This window comes from Ischnura elegans, chromosome 5 (genome assembly GCF_921293095.1).
Source record: "Ischnura elegans chromosome 5, ioIscEleg1.1, whole genome shotgun sequence".
NCBI lineage: Eukaryota > Metazoa > Arthropoda > Insecta > Odonata > Coenagrionidae > Ischnura > Ischnura elegans.
The window spans coordinates 105,378,670-105,397,750 of NC_060250.1; the positions used below are offsets into that span (position 1 = coordinate 105,378,670).

Consider the following 19,081-nt stretch of genomic DNA (forward strand, 5'->3'; position numbering starts at 1 on the left):
AACAGGAATAGAACAGCTTAAATTTTTATCTCCAAAATTTCCTACTCTTGTCATAGCTTATTCTAGTGTAATATTTCGCGAGGGACTATAATTACTATTACTAGGACGTATAATCTATTTTTAACTATTATTTTTGTTGGGACGAAAGGTGATAGTGGAATTCTGATTGCATGTGCATGAATTGATCCTCAACCATATAATCATATCATTATATTTCTGTTGCGGAAGGTTTGTGCCCTAGGTCGTGACTACATGTCAACCTCAAATTTCTCTATTCTATGATTCATGCGGTCATCTCAATTTTCGTTCGATAATGGCAAGAGAGCTCAAGCATCATCCAGAACCAACGTTATAACTTCGTTAACGCATTTTTAGTTTTCCGACGTGTTGGCCTGCTGCAGCATTTGAATCAAATGGGAATCGTGCGCTCTCGAATTTTGTGCCAGATTTTTTTTGTCTTATTTCGGTGAACTCCCAATCGAAGCACTGAATTTTTTTGTTGTTAATATTGATACCGAGAATAACCCATGGACGCGGATTTATGAAATAATTTCAGCTCTTCTAAGTGTCTGAAATCGCGGAATATTTAGTTATTATTTTCCAGGGCATTAATATCTCTCTTTCATCAGTTAATGGGGAACAAAGTTTACTCGGAAATTTAAATGCGTTATCGGAAGCAATACACCTACGACACAGTTTCCCGGGAAACCGATCGATCTATTGAAAATTTTGGAATAAAAATTATGGTGTTTTATTCAAGGCTTCAATTACTTTGCTTGAAAAATCATTTTCATTTAGTTGTCCGAGACTATCGAGAGCTGAAATGAAGATGTTCAACGTATTTTTCTGCTCTAGTATCTGTCTCTATTGACAATGTCCTTGTTGCCCGATAGAAAGCGCCCATGATCACATTCAAACCGGAAATCCTGAGAGGCCCGGACCCTAGGAATTTTCCTTGCCTTGACCCTTTGCTTGCTTTTAGAGGATGGCTACAAGGGAAGGACTGACTAAATATTTCTTGGCCGGCCAAATGACCAAACCCATGGCCTTAAAGCGAGCTCTGGGGCACTAACCTTGGCTGTATTTTTTCTCACCCGAGAGTTATGAGAAATGGGTGCATCAATCACGGCGGGAGTGAGTTTCGTGCGAGGGGTGCTATCATCACCGACCCGCTGAAAAAAATATGAATCTCGGATCTCGCTGTCTCCACCACATGGCTACTGCCTTCCACCATCCGTCCAACCCATCCTCGTCCGGTGAGGAATTCTTCCCTTAAGGAAGTCTATGAAGCTCGGCTATGTTATTGCCAGGGAAACAATATAAATGCCCCCCTCACTTTAATGGAAGCACTGGAATGTCAGATGTTTGTTTTGTTCCCAATAATCTGTTTTTTTTATATAAAGTTTATTTTTGACTCACTACTTCGAGCAAATTTCATTTTTTTCTCTTTCTTCAAAGAATCCCCCCTCTACTCCCATCCAAAACTCCCTAACAACTTCAAAATCAATAATTTAATATCAAAATTTACATAATTTGGTTAAAAAAATGGGCTTTTCAAACTCAAACTTTTTTCAAAATCTCAAATTAAAATTTTATCTATAAATCCGCAATTTCATAGACTCGAAATGCCCATCTAGAGAAAATCAAGAGTAAAACTAATGCATTATATTATGTTAAAAACAGTCTGATGATTAATGTTGTACATAATATGGTATTAACAGAAAAAGAAAACAGCGACACCAAATACAATTCTTATTTTCGAAGTTGAATAGTTTATGGCACAGTTAAAATTCAGTAAGTACGCAAGTTAAATTAAAAAGGTGACTCTAACAGTTGAAAAAGTGTTTTTGTAAAATGTGTTCATTGACTAATCCTAGTCTTTTTCCGCTGTTTTGTCGTTTGATTACCGGTCCAGAGAAATCTGTTTCTCGTTAAGTTTAATTTCAGTTTCACCGTCGTTTACATGGCAAGTTAGAAATAATCCACATCCTATTTTGGTCGCTGTTTCGGGAATGTAAACCAAAATAACTATTAAATGATCATTAATAATTTTAATGCAATCGACAGTAATGGCACCTCAATTTGCCTTGCATGGGACAACCCGGTGCCAAAATTTTCCCGTAGTGTAAGATTGCCACCTTTCCTGGTGTAAAGAGAAAGATGTTTCTGCGTGGGAAGAAAACCGTTCGTGGCCGTGGACGATGTTACATCATCATTGATTCGATTGAACAAGTACTCCATTACTTACGGCCTCGTCATCGTTGAAGTCCTCGCTAATTTCAAGATCATGAACTTGTCGATTAAGATGCCATGTGCTCAGTAATGCGCTGGTTATGAAAGAGAATACTTTGTCAGATCACTCGGACTTGTTTTCTTTACCTTCATATAAACCGGTTGAATAACGGAATGTCAAGTGCGCATGATCAAAAGTTGATCGCATGTCTGCTTTTATATAATATCCTCGATGTTGTACTATCATTGGATGCATGATGGTTTCATGATTTGCAGGTGACACTATTTTCATGTACAGCCTAGCAAGTAATAACCCCTCAAGTTACTCGGCAGCTATTATTTAAGTAGTCGAGAGTGTATCGTATTTTACCCTTCATTTATTTGACCTTATTGTGAGGTAGGAGCACAGTGAAGTGGGAATACAAAATTTGAAAACTGGTTCGGCTTTATTCGTTTCATTCGCATGAAAGCTCGTTATAGTATTAGTTTTTCTCATTGCATAATAAAATGAAAAAATGTTCAATTGAAAGGTGCGCTGAAGAAGTATATTATTATTAAGTTATTAAAATCGGCAGAGATTTGCTTGCAGAAACCAACTGGCGTTATCTATTGGGATTATTATGCCCAACTTCTGAGTTCCCGCCTCATATTCCTTAAATTATAATTTTATGTTAATTTAAGGCTAATAATCACTCATGTGGTACGGTTAGGTTCCTGGTGAACCATTATAAATTTATTATAATGAAAAATTGTCACATTATAGAATTAAAAACAATGATTCCCCGATCAATACTGCCATTATGTTGGAAGGTTTTGGGGTAGGAGACCACACAAAGTCGCAGTAATGTCGAGGGACACGTGAGGGATAGAGTTTGGATATAAAACGCTTGGGCATAACATTATTAATTGAAAGTTAATTTAAATAGTTTATCGGCCTTATTTTGATGTAATATTCCAGTGCTGCTGAGCAGCTGAAATGTTGCAGGACATCATTTTGGTGGATCGAATGGAGAGATGATTCGCAATTCCCTCAACGGAGCAGAATTGTGTTCTTCCACATTTTGTTTGATTCGACTGTGATAAGTTAAATGATCCCATGGGAAAAGGTGGTCACATCATTTTAATGTCTGAGTTACTCGTGCAGATTCTGCGTTACTCCTCTGCCTCGTTTCATCGCAGCTGTCTATGCGCGGCTCCAGCTGATTTTTCAAGGACTCCACCATCTGCCGTCTGTAGGCTTCGAGGCCCGTTTGAGACATGACCGCAATGTGTTGTGCTGGAGTCAGTGGAGGAAAATTCGATTGCATTCAACGTGTTTGAAAGAGGGAATGCCACTTTTATTACATCCTTAGTCACTTAAATGACTGCAATCTCAATTGCAGACCCTGAAATTAGAGAAGGGTGGCCAAAGTAACAATGATTAAAGGCAGATGGAAAGTCGAGTACGATAATTTTTCTCGAGCTGTCTCGAACGATTTCTGATTCTTCGCAAAGTTTAAAATCTTTCACTTATTTATCAGAGGTCAAATAAAGTAAAATGGTTTTAATGTATTAACTCTGTAAAATATCTGCAGATCAGATTTCTGATGAGACGCTGCTAACAAATAATTCTTCGTTGTGTGGCTTACGTAATGTTTTTTTCGGTAGGAGAGGTTGTAGGTATATTTTTCTCAAGACATTACCGTGTAAGATGCTTTGATGCCCCCCCCCCCCCGAAAACGATAAATGACGAGGTATTATCTCTTTGTCGAATGTTGAATCATCGTGAACTTTTCGAATCATCGCCTCAATTACTGAGAGAACAGCAGCTTTATTTATTGCTTACGTAGGGTTTGAAAACCGTAATCATGAATTTGAACGTACGTTATTATAGTCCCAAGTATGATGTTTTATGTTTAACTCTCTTCAAATCTATGGTATTTAAATCTCAAAATAATTTGAATGGCCATTTGTACTTAGCAGAGCATTGAAAGTCGATTAACCGACTTCCGTAAACGAGATTTAATTGCGTAAATATTGGCCAACATATCCACTTCGTTAGTTAAATCACGATAAATGACGAGGTATTATCTCTTTGTCGAATGTTGAATCATCGTGAACTTTTCGAATCATCGCCTCAATTACTGAGAGAACAGCTGATCCTACGCGGTTGTCTGAATCGTCATTATTTTACATCGCACATGGGTTCTTAATATAGAGTGAGGAATTCTCAAAGTCGCATTTCTTTGCTGTCATCCCGTATATTAAGTTCTGTCTTTCATCCTCATTATTTACTCTTATATCCCCGTGCTAATGAGAAAAGAAGGTTTCAGTAAATTTGTAACAGTTTTTGATAACTCAAATTGAGGGCATGAGAATCCAATGGGAACAAGTTATTTTCTTACTAAACAGAGTTTGGTACAGAAATTGAAAAAAAAAATTAATAAACGTACCAAAACTTGGTAGCCGAGTGATATGAGTGAATTTCTGTTCTGTGCTGACATCGAGGGGAAAATCAAATGCACTACTAAATAAATGATATTTGTTTTCTAAAGTTTGTTTTCTTACTTAATTTATGTACCTAACTGTATATAGAAAAATAAACGACTGGTACCCCTTGGCGTCTCACCCTCTCAATTAGTATATTTATTTTTGAACGTAACTCACCTCACAAGACGCCATTGCGAACATTAACCGGTTTGAAAATTATATATTTTTATTAAATTTTGCGTATCATTGTGTTCAAACAGGATTTTACGTGGACATGGAGTAGGCAGTCATTTCAGAATCTCTCTTTCTGGCAAGAGTGGAATCAGAATGGGACGACGGATGACCTAGTCATTTGTATCTCGTCTCCCGCCGGGAAACACTTGACTCATGACAGGCGAAGACGGAATAAATATTTTGTCAAGGGCACAGATTTTTCAAACGTAATGGATTCTACTTTCCGTCAGCTGATGGCCCTCCTGGGTCAAATATTTCTTTCCTCGTTGATAATGACCTCTTTTTAACTTCTGAGTTACTCTTCAAAGTTTTTATAAAGTTAGAGAGACTAGATATATAAATTCATATGGCTTTTAAATGACTCATTCGGTTTGTATGGAAAGTAATTTGCCATATCCGTTCATTCGTGTATCTGTATTTCGGTATATTTATGTCAGTTAGAAAGTGCTCAGTTTTACCTCTGTCGATGTAACTGGAACAAATTTTTTATGCTATTATTGATATCATTGAGTTTCATAAGCATGCGAGGCCATTTTACTGAAGCGCTCTGCCGTGTTGAATAGAAAGTATTTTTTTGTATTATTTTAATCTTATTATTTTTCAGAATTTTAAGCTATAGTGTGGGGCTGCCAATCCCTTAAAAATTGACCCGTTATTATCGGTAATTCGGCTAATTTTAGTATTTAAATCCTCATCTATGTTAATTAGGCATCTATATTTCTTGTTCACCAATTTGCCTAGGACCGACATCGTCAGTCATGCACCCCACTGAGGCATTCTCCTGTTTTAACTGTTACCGTGCAGACCTTAGTGTTGTATATCTGTTCCGAAGTGCTGGCCATTTTCTATACTTTTGTTAAATCTCAACAGGCAACCTTTGATGCGAGCAATAGGTGTTTGGTCTCATTTTAAAGAATGAATTTTGCTTTTGTTTTTACACTTGCTGATTTAGAGGTTAGTACTACTTTGTTAAAAATGGCGAACTATGATTTTTCAAAAGTCTGTGGCAAATATCGAAGGAATTCACGTGGCGTAATATTACGCTCAAAGCACGTAAAAGTGTCAATTGTGTCCATCAATTTGTTTGTTTTTTCTGTCCCGGCATTCACAGTGTGCCTCTATTTCTTTGTACCCGCAGACGAACCGGATGACGAGTTGGATCGACGGCAGCTTCGTGTACAGCACGAGCGAGGCGTGGGTGAACTCGATGCGTTCTTTCCACAACGGCACCTTCCGCTGCGGCGAGGAGGAGGAAGAGGGTGCGGAGGGGGAGCGCGGGGGCGCGGGCAAGCGGTGGATGCTGGAGGGCGAGGATGCAGAGACGATGGCCCGCTCCCAGATGCCGCCGCGTAACAAGGGACGAGTGCCGCTCTTCAACGCTCCCGTACCGCACGTCCTCCGGAACCTCAGCCCCGAGAGACTCTTCCGTGAGTTACTTTGCTTTCGTCATAGTTTTTGAAATTTATTGCGTAACTTCACAGGACATTTACTACATTCCCTCATAAAAATCGCCAATGTGTAAAATATTGTTTTATTATTTAGCATAATAATATTTCACTGATAACGCCTGTAACGACGGATACCGAAGACGCCCCAAACCTTTGCCTTTCACTTGCTTTAAGAACCTACCTAGCTCCGTTGTGACCAACGTCAGAAGCATTGTGCTTGTCCTCTCTTCCTGAATATTGCGGTACGGATAAAGAGTACTTTTTTATTGAATGATCGTAGGCTTTCCCGGCGTAAAGAATTGTGGAAGGTTACACGGGATTTCCACCGGGTCAGGTTCTTCAACTCCATCTCGGCCGACGTTTCGATGGACGAGTTGTCCATCGTCTTCAGGGCATAGTCTTCATGCCCTGAAGGCAATAGACAACTCGCCCATCGAAACGTCTGCAGAGATGGAGTTGGAGAACCTGACCCGGTGGAAATCCCGTGTAACCTTCCTAATACTTTTTTATTTATTGAACGATAAAAACTGGGCGTATAAACCACTAAGGTTTAAATGCTCAAGTACATATATTCAGGGATGGCTGTTGACATGGGAAAAATTATCACTGACCAAAAAGTGTACGATAATTTTGTTGTTTTTTCGAGACTTCCTCCTTTAACTTTCATAAGTTCCATACCATTTACCTCGTTTTTATTATCCCGCAGTAGCGGTTATAGATATTTACATAACGTTTACATGCTCACCCAGCATATACGGTTATGTAAGCTGGTCATGCGTTCACCTTAACGACTGATTGTTTTTGATCGGTGAGCTTTGACTTGTACAATCTGAAAGTCTCTTTGACGGTACTGTAATGTTTAAATGAAATAAGAGTTTTATGTCATGGAATAACGATCGATACTAATTATTTGTGGTAACATACTATTTTTGTCGGATTACATGCATTCCCTTTCCTTTAGATAATTAGCAATTTTCAGTTGATTCACACATCCCTTTTAATGACCTATTGTGTACTAAAAGTGCATTCAAGACATATAGATTGAATCGGTAGTTATCGATTTGTCGCATTGAGTTAGTAACGATGCATTTTTATATTATCACTACATTTAACGGGATCGGGAGTGAATATAATGAAGCTATTTGTCCTTGGAGAATAAACTTGATATTGTGTATGGAAATCCAAATTATAAAATTGTTTATGAACGGAGAATTTTTATGGCTGATTTAATTCGCGCTATCTGAAATTTTCACTTGATCTCGAGCCAGTGCATTGAATTTTCTGTTGAACTGCGTCTGGAACCAGCCACTTAGGATTTACGACCTTCAAGACATCATGTCATGAGTTCCTTTTAGTCTACTAAATTCTAATCTTAAAAGAAAAATTTCCCCCCTGCAGGAGGACTCTACATAATCACTTAATGTGATGTTTAATGCTTTGTATTATAATTAAGTTTATTTGCGGACTCTTCTGATCTCCATAGTATTTTACACTCCATGTTGAGTACTGCACGTCAGCTCCCGCAGGGTATATTTATGACCAATTAGGCGTTTACATGTAGCTCAGAGACGTGATTGTATAGTTATGGGAAAATGTTGATGAACTCTTTTTCGTGTGGGTATTTTGATGAGACGAAATGTATCAGTGAAAAGTATAAGCCGCGTTTTTCATTTTACCATGGTAGGACTTTAATACTCTCTCCGTCCGTCACTCATGTCACGTTTGGTCCATGCTTTGAGAAATACCATTTTAACTACCGATATTCATAATTTTAATACTAAAACAGGTGGTATAACATCCAGGGGTGCATATTTTTAGGACTCAACCTCAAGGTCACTAGAATAATGCATATATTTGGGAGAAACTAATTCGCATCGATTTCATTAGGATTCAGGATCGCCTGAATTTGCGTCGAGTGATTTAATTTCACGTTTTAGAGTTATCTGGGTACTCTTATGGGCTTTGGAAATGGCGACCTTAGGTTGGAAGGAGATTCCATTCGTCGGGTGTGTGATGCTTGAAGCAATGAAACGTTACAGGTGATACATCATCTCAGTGCTCCAGTGCGAAAGATCAGCTTAAAGTGTGAACACACTTGTTCACTCTTGAGTCTAGGAAATCTCGAGTAGTTGCCAGAGATGACTCAGTAATGGAGCAAGCCGCTGCCGCGCTAAAGTACGGAAATACGCTGAATAAAAAAAAACATCCGCCTTGACCTAGACCTTAAGGTCAAGGTAGGTGATTTTTCTGTGTGCTGTTTTTGCACAAAAAATTTTCTTTTGGCCTATTCTCTACCTACTTCCGTAGTCGTGCAGACCTCGAGGCTGTTAGCTACAATTTGTGAAAAAGAAACATGATAAAATGACAACGTTCAAAGATTGAACTACTAGGTGAAACAATATATCTCATAACTATTTCCCCATCTATTTTTCACTTTAACGAAGTAATTTTGACTCTCTATCCAAACATGTGAAATCTATTGTACCGCTTATATTCCTATCAAATAGATCTCTGACAGGACTCATCCAATTTTATCTCATTTGGTTTAATTTTCCACTTAGTGTTTCTATTTTTAATGTTTTATATGCATTGTCTCTCCACTCTTTACCTCCTGCACAAAAACCTACCCAAGAATGCCGAAATAATGGACAAAATTCGCGTTTTATAGAACTGAATTTTTTTTAGCTCTCCACGCTTTCGTTTTTCCATCTTTTGTTAATTTAACCAACAATTTTAGTTTCGACATGCATTTAGCCTTCGTCATTTCTTTCTATTAGTGAGATCAATCTTAAGCAACATTTTGGTTCAATTTTTTGCCTCTATTACAGAGCTTCAAATAGTCATTAATATCTCTCCGTTCCCTACGTGTCTTACAAAGAAAATTTAAGTTTGTTAGTTGTCTTGGTTCATTGAGATATTATTGAGTAATGAAAACTAACGCTCTCTAAATATTTAATTATTTTTCCTTCAATATTTGCTATCAGTTCACGTATTTATTTTATAATCAAGAAACTTAGAAGACTTCAAATGGTTTATTTCGTATCAATTTTAATTCATTGCTATATTGATATTGGTATAAAATTTTATTCGTGATGACCTTGATTGTGTGCTTATCCGCAGCGAACGGGGGAAGACAATGTGCTTAAATCCACTCAGAGATATTTGAAATATACGGCCTTCAGTGTATCCATTAAAATGAATCCTTTATCCAAAAAACATCCGAATTATTTCTTGCTGCGGCCCTGATGTACTATGTAATTCGTCGAAATAAGAAACTTAAAGTTGATACTATTATAAAGTGTTAAAGTGTGCGAATAAGCTAAAAAAAAGTAGATTTTGAATCATCGTCATTCACTGGAGGTGTTTTTTCGTCAACACACCATATTTTTCTTGGAGATCACTGCTTCTATAGTGTGTTTTTGAATGTTACGACTGGTCTTTCGATCTTCATCGTTTAAATTGTGGCGATATAACTGGGTTACCATTTCGTTACCCTTGTAGATTGGTTTACCTATTGGTTTTTCACGGCATGCTCCTACAGGCATTGAATTCAGACAATTAACAAACGTAACATTGTTTTGTTTGACAAGCAAGAAACGGAGAGAGTGGCTATTTGAAGCTCCGTGACAGAGTCAACCGGTTGAATCGAAGCGTTGCACGAGATTTCTCTCGAAAAGCAATGAACACAAAGAGAACATCAGCAGTTAATTCCGTTCAATCGCCGCTTTCCATCGCAGAGATCGTTAAGGTTAATGAAAGGTTGCACGTGCACCTGAAGCTGTGAAATTCCCGCAGTGGAGAAGTTCCTGGAATTCCTTTCATCGCAAACTCGGTCATAGGTCAAAGAGTCCCCCAAGTTATCGGAGGGCGACGTGAGAGTAGAGGAGGTTTGGTCAGAAATGAACACGTAGGTATGCGGGGTCATTCCGAGCAGTAGTCAAGTCGACTTGACCTCCGTTTCGGCCGAGGAGTGAAATTATTATGAAGCTGGCCGTACGAAGAACTTTGGTCCCTAATTTCGTGGGGTTTCGAATTCCAAGACGATATTGCGTGAAGTAACGGCATTAGGTGAAATATGTTCAATGATTATTCGTTTCTCAAGCACTTTCCGACAGTAGGTGTTTTTTTATTAACCGATAATGTCTTGATAGACGTATGGAATGCGTTTGGGATAATGGCCTCACGTCTTGCACCTGAGTTTCATTTTGAGTTTGATGTAATCTTCGCGCGAGTCTTAATTCTGGATGCCAAAGTAGTATCTCTTCAAGATGGTTCAAAATCATTGAAAAAATCCTTATTTTAAATTCGTTTCTGAACGAATTTAAATCGTAGCTGCAAATAAGTTTTCATTTCTTTTTCCGCATGATAGTATAGTTCCTTCTCCAGGAGTAATGATTTATATTACGTAAATGGATATCGGCCGACTCTCGACGAACGAAAGAGTTTTAAAAGCACAGTTTAAAAATTTTTATTGAAGTACAAATTTGTCGTGTGTACAAAAAATGACGAAATGAAGTATACAGCATCGTAAAATCATCCAAAAATCAAGCAAGAGGGGTTAATTTTCTGATGAAATACATCGGAATAGCATTCAAACGGAAATATTACGACACGAAAGGTGGACTTGATGATACAGATGGCACTGATGGAAAAAGTTTTTTTTTAACGATGATTTGAGAGCTAATAGGAATTTCGGTTGAAATCCAGGGGTTTGACTGTTGATATTAAAAATATTCCGACGTAATACCTCTGAGGAAACATTTTCTTAGAACAGTAAGTCTCTTCAAGTCCTGTTATTCTTCTTGGGAATGGTCGTTAGAACGAATTATCATCGTTAGCTGCAGGAGTGTCGTCATATGTACTACATTGGTACAAAATGATTCATTAGAATTAACATCAATTATGTGACAAGCGCCTTGACAATATCTTAAATTCTGTTGAATTAATTCTGTCTCAATTTGATCTTCCATACGAAACAGCTATGGTAATCTAATGTCCTGGATGACTAAAAATTTTCTCATGGGATCTTGCGGGTCGACCTATTTCCCAGGTGGGTTGTGATGATAACGGTTTTACATATTTTTCATCTATAAGATCGAGTTGTTAATTTGGAATGTGTATGAATTAATTGATTAATAATGCAATATTAATCTGCAATGGCGTAGCTATGGGGGGAATGAGGGGATATATCCTCCCAAAGTCAGAGCAAGAAAATAATTATTAAACTATTAACTATTGTCTTTTTTAGACACAACTACTGCATATGCTTAAAGTTCAAATTTTAGTGCCAAAATGATGAAAAATATTATTTCCAGGTATGTCATTTTTTAAAAATTTTCCCGGACCCCCAAGTGCCTGGGGGATTGGCCACCTCAGGCCATCCCATCCCCCCAAAGCGTATTCCTGTTATATACTGAATAATAATGACAGACTGGGCGGTTTCAGTTATTCATAGGATTATAGTAGGGATAGGGTGGCAGAGATATTTCAGAGGCTGCCCGATCCCTTCTTGAGTGCCTGGAGGAGGACACTTCAAGAGCAGCACTCCGTCCGTTGGATGGGACGTAAAGCAGTGGTCCCGTAGGCACCTTTCGTTAGGAGTGGGCTAATTTCGACGCTGTTCCTTTCGCTTTCCGGTTTCTCTTTTGACGAGCGACTTTGTGCGCACTTATTGAATTTAATCAATTACGCAAAAAAAACTTTTCGAGACGACAAATTCATAAAATAACACAAAATGTAAGGATTCTGTTTTCATTTAAACCATGTTCGAAGTCATTCTTTTATCGTAAACCTGTATTTTTAAAGGAATTTCTAAGATTGAGGTGGTTTATTTTGCTATGCATGTTAAGTTTGGTAACTGCTCATTAATTGTCAGAAGCATAATTGAGTTACGTACGAAATCAGACTGCAGGAGAAATGAAACATTTCTGGCCGAATGGTGAGGCCAATTAGCCGTAGAAATCGAAAGGAACAGCTGAAGGAATTGCATATTGGCAAGTAAGAAGAACATCGAAAGTGAAGGGGCAGGGGAAGAAATCAGCGGAGCGTGTAAGAATTATGGGTTACGACGAGAGCAAGTCGATAAAAAATGGATGTGATTCTGATCAATGGGGATTCTGATCGAAAGAAGAGAGGGGCATGGAAGTAGACCTGGTCGGACGTTACCAAGGGAAAATTATTCCATCCTAGGCGACTATGTTTAAATATTTTTTTTAAACTCAGCTCTTCGGTGCGGTCTTAGTTTTAATTCATTTTTCTATCTAAGTTTATGATCCTGTTTTAGGTTTTATATTTAGCATGGAAAGGCCATGTTGCAAAATATGGAAAGATTGTTTTCGATTAATTGGACGGGGTTATCGCGTATATGGTGCAAAACGTGACTTACTACACGTAACCTAGTTTTTGTGAGTCATGTTGCAGTTATTTCTCATTTTAAAATCCCATGGCGCTATGTGCAATATTATTCAGCACTTATACTGTATAAATACCCTAATAAATTCGACCTTGTTATTTTAGCATGAAAAATATGCATTTTGCATGGATTCAACAACTCTTTACGTGGTGAGCCTATTCAGTTTAAAGGTACGTAGTGAATTATCATCGGGGATCGCAACCTTGATGAAGTCATTATTTCGACATGCGACGCCTGGAATAGAGAATTGAGCTTATTTATAGTCAAAAAAAGACATATTAGTGAACCTCTGATTGATTGTAACAACCTAGATTTCTTATGCTTAACGGCAGTATCCTTTCAGCAGCGAGCTCTATACTTGCATCAATGAGTCTGCGTAGGGAAAACTCAATATTTTTCGCCCTCATTTATTTTGTAGTGATTATCTAGATATTCTGTTCCATTTTCCCGTGCATTTATTGAATAGTTGAACCTATGAGTAACTTTTTCTCCAAGCAACAAAAATGTCATCTAGTTTAATGTTAAATCCTTCTCTCAATGCCAGGTGATGCATTCAGTCTGAGAAACACTCAGGTACGGCAAATTTTAATTTATGTCATCTCAGACGAATCGACGTAGACTTTTGAGTGCGGGAAAACAGAAAAGTTTTTTTTCTAATGGATGACAATCAATTCCCATGCATCAATCAAACTTCAATCTCTTTCGTGCTGCTCCAAGTCATGAGCTGTCTCGTCACTGAAAGTTTATTGTTTAATCACCGATGTATTGCAAGTTAGTTTAAAATGAAATTGTCTTTGTCGTGGAGTGAAAAATAAATTATGTCAAGTGACCCCATTGACGCCGTAACCAGGGTATGTGTATATACGGTATGAGAAGAAATATACACGGATGTTTAAAAAAGGCCCACACAAAATATATCCTAGCGAAAGTATCCTTCCCTGAATTAATGGAGCATGAAAAAATTATTGCTCTTCATAATTCAAAATGACAAACCTAATGTTGTTCTTTACGCAATGAAGCTTCTTATGGCTAGGGACAACGGTAGTTAAAAATATCGTGTGCTACATAATTATTGGGAAAACCAATAGGTGATGAACAAAAGATTTATTATGGTTAAAAAAACTATTACGCTAAATACTGAAGACTTTATTCTACTGCATGTACCTTTTTGTTCTGAGCTGGTCGAAGTTTTCAGCGCTTATTGGCAATGCGTCGTGATTTCTAGGAAGGGGTGGAGGTCGTAGCCCAATATTATATTAGGCTACGACTCAAGAAATTTTTGAAATATATTAAATTTCTTAGTTTTATTTTTACTTGATGAAGTAGTATTGAATTCATAACTATCAAGGCTGAAATATGAGATACTGTAGTTTTTGGAATTATACTCATACCCCATTTCATCTTCTCTAATATAGAGGTCTCTCTACTGGGTTACCTAAGCATAAGCAAATTATTTTGGCAAACGAGGATTGCTGTCTATATTAAATACCGTAAAAAATATTGCGACCAGTATTAGTTTTCATTCTTGTTATTTCATCATTAAAACTTGTCGCCGCAGATTTGATTCCGTCATAGGCAAATATTGAAACGCCTCTCCTCTACTACTATGGCCGTTAACCTAAAATGAAGAATCTTATTTCAGAGAAATATCTGTATCTTTAGCACTCTTTACATCCACCTTCATGTTGCTGGAGACTCGAAGGGTGCCCCATTGGTATTCCGTGGTCACATGCAGCTATTTCTTTTCTTCTGAGCGCAAACATCCGCATTCACCTACCTTCACCCTCATGGGATTTCGCCTTAGTATTCCTGGGGAAGATAAGGGAACTAACATTAATCTGCCTATGTAGAGGGATGGGTACAATGCCACAGAATCCGTTTTACGGTCGTTGGCTTTTACAGCGCCATTGAGGAATGCTAATCGGCAAAACGTCACTCAATATTCAACATTCTACTCTCGAAGAAAATTTGCGTGGTATTAAATCTTCACGTTTGCTTATCTGGGATCAGTTTTGAGAAGAAGAATGCGCAAGTAGCGAAAATTTCCCTTTTATCTTACTTGGTTATTGGAAAATAAACTAAAATTGATTAAGGAATTAATGCCTCTTACTTGTTTAAACGATGTCCAGCTTCATTAGCTCGGCGCAGTTTCTGAAGGCTGTCGGAAGAGGGATGGCTACAATTCCTTTGAGTCCGTTTACGGTCGCAGGCTTTTTAAATCGCCGAAGAAATGTTATTCGATTTGAAAAGTGTGAAATTGTGAAATTTCTTCACTTTCACTATCACTAGAGTATAAAAGTGAAATTTCTTCACTTTTATACTCTAGTGATACTATTCTAGATGGATTTACGACCACGCAATTAGACCTATCTCGAAAAAAATCTGTTTCCATTTCATAAATAAAATAGTGCCCTTATCGAGTTTGTTGCTTTTAATCATTATTTACATGCATGTAATCCAGTATCGTTTCTCAATTTTGTAATTGGAAAGATTTTTTTTTTTTGGATCTTTCAAACAAATTGACAAAAGTGATGAGGTAACATTAATGATACAGGCCAATTTTCGTTCCGAGTCCCTAGTAATGGAAGTAGCGCGGTTAAAAATCCCACTTGTCCGAATCAAACAGAATTCACAGTGAAGCGGTTCTTGTAATGAAATTTCGTTGCGTTTATCTCTTCATCCATCCCTCGAGATGTATATCGATGGCTAAGTTCTAACAATACGTATTTCAATTTCAGCCGGCTGGGGACAGGTATCTTAAACAAAGTGTAATAACATTAAAAAAAATAAAATACAAGCAAAATAAAACTCTTCGTTTGCAAATGAATGCTTCTTTTTCAGTTTTATGAACTTTTGGTTTTTAATTCCTGTGTACAAGTAAAAAAATAATCGTTTTTCTGATCTCCTAAAAATTGCTATTTTTGAGATATGTGTTATTAGAACTTGGCCATCGATATGTTACCTGTGTTCCCGTAAGTGAATATAGTTATTTCTTGCGGATCAGCGAAAGGCTTAAGGGCGGTCGTCTTAGCCTTGTTCGTAGATCGACATTCTGTGTCCTTGCACTCGGGGAGGCCGCGGTCGAACCTCAGCGAGCCGGATGCGTGCAGCCGCGACCGCAGAGGGAGTGGTCATGCCCATTACTTCTTTCCTCCCCACGTTCAGTCGCAGGGACCCTGCGCGGGGGTGGCTGTCGGAGGAATGCGTCTCCCCGTCTTTCGCCTCGCGACACGAGCGTGCCCTCCAGTGGTAATGAGTGAGTGACTGCTGCCTCCTGGCGCTCTGCCCCCGAGCACGCGCCCTTCCGAGAAAGAGGCTTCGACTTGGAGTGCCCGTTGTGCCCGAGTTTAACGTGCTCCCAAGGTCATTTAGTGCCCATTTGTCTACTACTTAGATATTTACAGGAAGTCCGAAGTGCGTAGCCAAAACGGACTGCTTTCGTAGGATAAAATTTTCTCCCTCTTATGCAATGCAATATGGAAAAAAAAACTCAATTTGCCGTATAATATCTCTCAATGTTCCTCCACCTTGCAAAAATTAACTTAAAATTGACTCCGCCTTAAAAATTAACTCTGTTTTGGTACGGGAAAGGGGATAGTTCCACCGCAGTAACCAAACCCCAGCCTCTCAAGGCTGCTATACACGGTGAATGATCATGCGAATGATCATGCTGAATGATCACGCTGAATGATCGCGTGATCATTCACAGGGCCATGCGAGCAAAATAGAACATGTTCTAATTTTCACTGAATGATCATGCGCTTAAAGGTTCATTCGCGTATTGTTCCGTCATACACGGTGAATGATCATGCGCATGATAATGCTGAATGATCATGCGCATGAAATCATTCGCCGTGTATAGCGGCCTTTAGTCAAGGTTCTGAATGGGACAAGGAATGGGTCGGAGGAACAGGAACCTCTACGCTCTTTTATGAGCTATGTTTTCCTGGAATTCTGAAGCAATCAATGGATGAGTGAATGTGTGTATCGCTGTTTATCGAGTGCGTATGTGTACATCTTCCATAAAAACCAGGCATCCTTAGCAGGATCTCTCCAGCTCCGTGAGTTACCCCGGGTTGTAAACCAAGAAGCCTTAGTTCGGGTCCCCAAAGCTCTCACAAGGGATCTTGTTTTGGTTGCTTGTACGCGTGAATACGAGTGTACATATGTTTATTGGTGAGTTTGGGTATTCCAGTCGAGAGGCTGGGGTTTGATACCTACGGTGAAACTTTCCACTTTCCCGCACACCTACACAGTATTTAATTTTTGCGTGGTGGACGAGCATTGGGAAATATTTTACGGCCAACGGAGTTCTTTTCATTCCATATTGCATCTTTGAGAGCGTAGAGGTCAATTCCTCGCTGTTCCATTCTTAGGCAATGTTCTTTGGACCAGGATGGCATTCAAAACTAAACGAAAGTCAAAACCAGTAATTGTTCAATAGTTTCGTTCCCGGGAGCGAAATATGGACACGAAACTAAATGGATTTAAATCCGGGGAGCTAAACTCAGGGTCGAAACGAAATCGGACGAAACGAAACTCAGATTATGTTTCGCACCATTTCGCCACGTGATTCACCATCGAACAGTTTAGTTTCGACCCACACACCGAGTACGAAGTATGATTGAATGGAGTAGAGGTTCGGCGTACCGCCATTAGATGCTTGGGGCAACCATTTTTTTTAACAATAACAGGAGAACGGTGAACGCAAGCTGGCCATTCGAATTTTAACGTCAGTGTTTTAACCTCTCTATAGTCTGTCATGAAACGAATGGGTCAAAATTATTTTCTCTTATCCCCCTCCGCTCAACCTCTGGGATCGAAACTTAACTATGAGCAGCGGAGTTTCGATTAATTTAGTTTCGTTCCTGGGAGGAAAGTTTCGTCCCGGGTAGAAACTGAACTTCTTGGTGATTTTAATTTCGTGCGGGAATGATACTTAACCTGTGCCTCAAATTTGTGCCTCAAAACCCGTGCCTCAAATTGGCAATTGAAACGAAACATTTTCGTTTCGTTTCAGTTGCCATCCCTAGGTTTGGGCTGGTGAGGGTAGAGCTCACAACAGGCTAAACCAAATGCGTATGAACGTCACACAGTCTGGGTAGGAGAGCCAGTTCCTTTCTATGGGCCACCTCATATTTTTAGCGAGTTCGGTTTGGGGTGTGGGAAAGCTTCCCACGCTTTTCGACACCTTGAGCCTTCAGTTAGAGTTTCTTGGCGTTTTATTACAATTATTAATGCTACTATAATTTTTTACAATGAAGTAGTGGGGTTGTGGGGTACCTATTGGATGCTGATTGCTGGAGATTAGTCACCCCCTACCAAACACCCTGGCTCGCAGGATATTTTTACCAGCCAAGCGCTATACTTACTAGACTAGACTACCTCGCTCTTTTTCAAGGAACGTTGATATCTGTTTTCGCTGATGTCAGTTCAAGCCGCTCTCAGATGACAGCTCAAGTCACTCTTTTCTTCCCTTCCAAAACCGCCAGACCCTGAGGGATTAGTCGCGCTTATCGCAGGGATTCCTTGTGATGTCTTTCAGTTCCCTTATTCCTTCTCATGGACGAAATCAATTATGGAGTGCAGGGTGATAAAAGGCCATTGGCCTGGAGACCCAACTCTTGGAACGTAGCCTCGTGGGATCGAGATGACTCCGATTCCTTTTGTGTGTATGTTGTATATTTTGGTATTCGAGAGGGAATACTTATGATTTCTTGGGGTTTTGGGCATCTGGGTAAGTAGGAGGAAACGTATGGTTCTGGTTATTCTACCTTAAGTTTCCCCTAGCACTTGAAATATGAGTCCAAAGAATTTTCCAATGCCAATTTGACTTAAGTAGCTCTTAAATTTGTCTGGAAGCCTATATTAGACTTCCAGCAAAACATATATGTCAGGATTCTTGTAGAATAAATTAACCTTATGTATTTAACTTAACTTCAGAGATTATGCTAAAATAAGTGTAATTGAACGAGAATAACTTTTGGTGATGAATGGGCAATATGAAATGCTTTCTCCTATCTGAGATCATTGCCACTGCCTAATAGAGTGGTCACACATAATTTGATTACCTTCGATGAAATAAATGGTCAGGATGTCTATGAATTCTCTTTTAACTAGTATTTTCGGGATACTTTATGCATTGTTCTGGTTATTTTCCCTTAAGTTTCCCCCAGGATTTGACGTATGAGTCTAAAGAATTTTCCAATGCCAATTTGACTTAGTCCTTAAAATTTTCCAACCAACTTTTTGTTTAGGTTTACCCACGCAATATTTTTATGACGAA

At 38.8% G+C, this 19,081-nt stretch overlaps 1 protein-coding gene across 1 annotated transcript in view; it reads left to right on the top strand.

The window, feature by feature from the left end:
• The window catches only part of LOC124159382 (dual oxidase), a 255,853-nt gene that overhangs the window by 170,556 nt on the left and 66,216 nt on the right, over window positions 1-19,081 (top strand). Inside the window, exon 5 of the mRNA XM_046535156.1 lies at window positions 6,074-6,362. Coding sequence (XP_046391112.1) covers window positions 6,074-6,362 — 289 coding nt within the window. The remainder of the gene's footprint in view (window positions 1-6,073; window positions 6,363-19,081) is intronic.